General features: G+C 42.0%; 1 protein-coding gene across 1 annotated transcript in view; it reads left to right on the top strand.

Moving 5' to 3' along the window:
• Window positions 1–478: 478 nt before the first annotated feature.
• Window positions 479–6,000, top strand: part of LOC135697862 (uncharacterized protein K02A2.6-like) — a gene marked incomplete at its 3' end in the record, with an annotated part of 53,361 nt that continues 47,839 nt past the window's right edge. The window contains exons 1-2 of the mRNA XM_065217728.1: window positions 479–1,782; window positions 1,943–4,103. Coding sequence (XP_065073800.1) covers window positions 479–1,782; window positions 1,943–4,103 — 3,465 coding nt within the window. The remainder of the gene's footprint in view (window positions 1,783–1,942; window positions 4,104–6,000) is intronic.

The raw sequence follows: 6,000 nt of genomic DNA, 5'->3' as shown, positions 1-6,000 counted from the left end.
GATGTTAGTTGTCTTGTAATGCAATGAGTCAAATTATGATTGATTTCATTACATATTTTGTTGTCTTAGGGCTGGTTTGGATTGTAGAATCAAACCTTTCCAAACAAATGTTGAGTCTTCTCAACTGCCTGTCGCGTGGGCAAAGTGGAAGCGAGACTTGGAAGCGTATTTCAATTCTGAAAAGATTGACTCGCAATATGACAGGAGATCAAAATTGCTGTACCTGGGAGGCTCGGATTTGCGTGACATCTACGACAATTTGCCAGAGTGTGGTAATGTATCACACGTTTTGAGTGACCCGCCGTATTATGATGCCACTATTGCTAAATTGGATTCACATTTTGAACCATTTCGCCGTCGGACTTATGAGCGCCATCAGTTTCGGCAAATCGCTCAGAAGCCTTCAGAGCGATTCTCTGATTTTGTTCTACGTCTAAGAACACAAATCAAACGGTGCGAGTACGAAAAGCCAGATGAGATGATATTGGATCAAATCGTTGAGAAATGTGCTTCGGTAAAGCTTCGCCAAAAGATGCTCAAGAAGGATATGACTCTAGAAGAGGTTGAGGCAATTGGAACCAGCATGGAAGAAAGTGAGAAAAAGCTGAAGGATTTTGAGGATGTCAAAGTAGCTGAAGATGTGAACAGAGTATCTGGAAAGAAAATGGTAAACGAACCGGACCGTGACTTGAATGCGCGACAAAAATGGATAAAGCGGGATAATACTCAAGCATATCGGTCAAACCAACGGAACTGGAATGGAAAACGCTCGGAGCCTGTGTGTTTTGCCTGTGGTCGTCGTGGTCACGTAATGGGAGCCGCATACTGTCCTGCCAAACAAGCTGCGTGTTTAAATTGCAAAAGAATTGGACATTTTGCGAGGCAATGTCGCAAGCGCCCTAACAGAGACCCTCGATCAGAGCCAGCTGCAAAAAGGGTACGAGTGGTTCAGGACACTGGTTCTGAAGATAACAAGGAGAGCGATTATATGTTTTACGCTATGGGCAACAACACCTTTACATTCTCTGTGGGAGGAGTGGAAATACCCATGGTAATTGATTCCGGAGCTGCTGCAAATATAATAAATCAATTAACATGGATGGACATGAAGCGAAAGGGAGTTGTGGTTCGGAACATGGCAACTGAAATTGACCGTGCTCTTACGTGTTACGGATCAGAGGAACCAATGGAAATTACTGGCTGCTTTACGGCAACTATTGCGGGCGGAGGGCATGAGACGGAAGCACAATTCTATGTTGCAAAGAGAGGTCAGCAATGTCTCCTAGGAGATGAGACAGCCAAATCACTCTATGTTTTGAAAATTGGATTTGACGTCGGCCGTGTTTCGGAGGAAGCTACGATAGAATTTCCAAAGATCAAGGATGTTGTCGTTGAGATACCAGTGGACCGGAACGTTCAGCCCGTTCGCCAAGCTTATCGACGTGTTCCTTATGCTCTGGAAGACAAGGTGGAGGAAAAATTGGATATGCTGCTTACGCAAGGGATAATTGAGCGAGTTCACGAACCATCTCCTTGGGTCTCACCACTAGTTCCTGTACTGAAGGACTCGGGAGATGTTCGGCTGTGCATCGACATGCGTCGGGCAAACAAAGCCGTCTTGAGGGAGGCTCATCCTTTGCCTTTGGTGGACGAGCTGTTGGGATCCGTTGATGGAGCGACTGTTTTTTCTAAAATTGACATAAAGGAGGCCTATCATCAGATGGAGATTTCTAAGGAGTCACGACCAATCACCACATTTATTACGAAGACCGGGCTGTACAGGTAGATGACGCTTGATGTTTATTGATAATTTGTTTTCGTGAGGGAAATGCGAACTTTTGTTTTTTTTGTTTTTTTTTGCACAATCAGTTGAAGGAGATGTAAAATAAAATTAATAAACTGTATAACAGCACCTGTTTTATTCTTGTTTGTACTATTATAGATATGAGAGGTTGATGTTCGGCGTTTCGTGTGCTCCAGAAATTTTCCAGAAAACTATGGAAGCCATTTTGGCCGGATTAGAAGGGATAATTATATATCTAGACGACATTGTAGTGTTCGGCGAAACGAGAGCAGAGCATGATAAAAGGTTACAAGCGTTGCTCAAGAGGCTGGAGCAATATGGTGTATTGCTTAACGAGCAAAAATGCGTATATGGTGTGACCGAAATTGAGTTCCTAGGACACGTTCTGAATTCGGAGGGAGTGAAACCAACGGAAAACCGGGTCATGGCCATAAAATGTTTCCGAGAACCTAAAAATGTTTCGGAACTTAGAAGTTTCTTAGGCTTGGTTACATATGTTGGTCGATTTGTGTCTAACCTTGCTGGCAAAACGGAACCGCTGCGGAAACTTCTGCGAACCGGATCAATATTCCGGTGGAAACAGGAACAAAATGCAGCATTCCAAGATATCAAAGCAGCAGTGTGTAACATCGGATATCTGGGGTTCTTCAATCGTGGTGACCGAACAAAACTAGTGACAGATGCAAGCCCGGAAGGTTTGGGTGCCGTACTTTTGCAGGAAAACGAGAAAGGGGAAACCAGAATAATCGCTTTTGCTAGCAAGGCGTTAACTGATCTGGAGCGTAAATACTTTCAGACACGATTTCAACTAATTACTGATTGTAAGGCTTTAAAATATCTTTTTAACCCTCGATCACGCCCTTGTCCGAGAATCGAGCGTTGGGTCTTGCGGCTTCAGGCTTATGATTACGAGATTATTTACGAACCAGGATCGAGTAATCTCGCTGATTCGTTATCTCGATTGTCGGTGCGTTCCCCGAAAGCATTCGACATATCAACAGATGCCTACATTCGTCAGTTGATAGAACACTCAATTTCCGATGCTGTAGTATTAAATGATGTCATACAAGCGACCAAGAATGATACGACGCTCCAAGAGCTTATGCAAGCTTTGGAAACAGATGTATGGCCAACGAGCGTCAAGGGTTATAAGCAGTTCAAAACCGAGCTTCACACGGCGGCTGGAGTTATCATGCGGGGAGATCGTTTAGTCATCCCAGAAATTCTTCGATCTCAAGTTATTGTATGCGCACATGATGGACATCCTGGGATGACCGTTATGAAACGCCGTCTACGTCAAAAAGTGTGGTGGTTGAAAATGGACGACCAAGTGGATAAATACGTCAAAAGTTGTAATCTTTGCACCATGGTGTCAACGGTTGGACCTCCCGAGCCTATGCAAAGAACCAAGATGCCTACAAAAGCGTGGTCTGAGGTTGCCATTGATTTTTTGGGACCGCTTCCTAATGGATACAATTTGCTAGTGCTGATTGACTACTTTAGTCGGTTTGCGGAGGTCATTATCATGAAGCAGACAACAGCAGAGTTAACGGCGAAGGCTCTTTTCGAAACTTTCAGTCGTTTCGGAATTCCGGATATACTTCGATCTGACCACGGGCCACAATTTATAAGTGAATCAATGAAAAGGTTCTGCAAGGAATTCGGCATTCAGCAGCAGCGAACAACCCCATATTGGCCACAGGCCAATGGAGAGGTCGAGCGTATGAACAATACAATTTTGAAACGTTTGCGCATAAGTCAAGAATCGCAAAATGCTGACTGGAGATGGGACCTTAGAAACTTTCTACTTATGTACAACTCCACACCACACACTACAACTGGAGTTGCTCCTTCAGTGCTGATGTTCGGAAGGATCCTAAGAGATAAACTGCCAAGTGTCACGGGAAGAGTGGACCAAATGACTGAGGGGATAAGAGACCGAGATTGGAGTTTAAAACTACAGGCAGCGGAGTCAACGAACAAACGGAAAGATGCAAAGGAAAATACGTTGAAGGTTGGTGATTTGGTGATAGCGAAACGGACTATGAGAGAGTATAAGTTGTCCAGCAATTTTGGATCAGAGCTGTTTGAAGTCATCAGCCGCTCAGGATCAGAAGCCAAAATCTGCTCTAGATCGACAGGAAAAACTTACAACCGAAACGTTTCTCATCTGAAGCCGATTGTTTTAGAAACACATGATGAACCCGAAGCTGACCCAGTAAAGCAAAAGGAAGGCACTGATAATCCTCTAGTGAAGGATACACCACAGGAAAATGAAGACCAGATGCCAACTGAAAAGGTACGTGATCGTCGCAATTCAAAACCGCCCAGATACTTGAAGGAATATGTAACAAATGTTGATTTTGATTCTAAGTAAAAGGGGAGTGTGATATCTAACATGTGTTGTTTACCATCAGTGTATGACATACAGATAGCGCAGATAGGGCATGAACAAAGCCAAGCATAAGGCGGTAGCCAGAAGCGTAGGAAAAGTGAGACGGAGGAGTTGAGGAGAAGGTTGGAAGCTAACGAAAATAAAGAGTGTGTGTAAAAGCTAAAAGTGTTACAACAGAATATTCAGAATTCCGAAGTTCCCATAATCTACGACGAGGATTTTACAATTACCAGCAAACACTTTACTTTCGAATGACTCGCAACAATTGCACTGACGGAAAACTAGTTGAAATTTCATTCAAATGCTATTCGGCTGTATTCCAAGATCAACTCTTCTTTTGAATGAATAATTTTTAAAAAAGTTTTTGACAAAATCTATGTTTTAACAGCGTGATTTTGTGGTATACCGATAGCCATGTTCTGAGGCGATTTTTAACCACACCAGATCCTAGCAGCTGATCTGGCATGTCAGTCGTGGCTAGACGTGTTTATTGAAGATTAATTTAACCAGTTGATACAACGCACAATGGTGACTGGTGCGGTGTTTGCATAATGATGTTCCTTCCGGAGCTCTGTGCAATTATAATGATTTACGATATCGTTAACAGCAGAAAATTTTCGATTATTCCCTACAGTGCTAGTCCACGGAGGAAATTGACTGATAAAACTGATAGTCTGCCAGTGCCAGTGCCTGGATGCAAGGGATAAAATAACGCGATGATATCGAGGTTGTGCAGAATTTAATTATTCAAGCATAGTTCGTAGAGAGCGAGTGGCTGGAACAAGGTGAAATTAATTTGGTTTTGCTGAATTTTTGGACGTTAAGAGGATTATGTTATGATTCGAGACAAACTAACGCCCTTTTAGGCTTGTCTCATAAAAAGATTGACTTAACGGTATAAGCTGCCTGGCATAATTACTTTTGCTTTGAGGTTGGCGGCATACATTCCCGGTTCGAATATATCTGAAATGGAATGGTAGAAGGAATGTGCAGAGCAAGCATTTATGTTGAAACAATTGTTTAAAAAAATTAATTTCGCTGGAATTGAGGTAACAGGAATATCACTGGTGATGGAATCATTCATGAGTGTAAAATTCTATTTCTTTTCACGCTAAATAGGAATTTGTATGTTATTATTATTTTTTATTGGGTGACAGCTTTGTTTTCAAGACTTGACCCATTTGAATAAATTTTGCTTCTATCTTTGACAATAAAACAGAAGGACTAGCTTATGTTGGCAGCTTGAACACGGGATTCCGTAAGTATTGTTTCAAAATAGTTATAAAAAATGCTGTGACGTGTGCGCGTAGATACATCCACGTAGTAATCATATTGAATAAGTAAATCCGTTTCGAACGAAATATCTGAATTATGTAAGTTCCAAACGCCGTGCAAAACAACCGAAGCGAAAGAAAAAAAAGGCTTATTACCGTTTAAAGAGTGTCACCAAAATAAATGTGATAGTCTATATTGGCAAGTTGATTAATTTTGGTTGCACCCCTGGATATACAATTTATTTACTACAGAGCTTTGTATCACATTAGTTAATTTAACGGACGAATCAATTCACACATTCTATACTACATAAGCTCAAAAGCGTTTGACAAGCTCGACTGAATTGCGTATCACTTCTGCGTAAGCTCCGTAGACGTTTAATCCGACAGCCGTCAATGGTTTAACATACATCAAAACCGTTTAAGGAATAACCTCGAATCAGTAAAACCGTTTAGAGCTAAAAATCTAAATTACGTAAGATACGAAAATCGCGCAAATTGCGAACGCCGCGCGAAACATCCGTAGA

Source organism: Ochlerotatus camptorhynchus, unplaced genomic scaffold (assembly GCF_037179485.1).
Source record: "Ochlerotatus camptorhynchus isolate MF236.1 unplaced genomic scaffold, CSIRO-AGI_Acam_v1.1 ptg000008l, whole genome shotgun sequence".
Taxonomy (NCBI): Eukaryota; Metazoa; Arthropoda; class Insecta; order Diptera; family Culicidae; genus Ochlerotatus; species Ochlerotatus camptorhynchus.
Note: the sequence above shows the minus strand (reverse complement) of the source record. Positions and strands in the feature narration are given on the sequence as shown.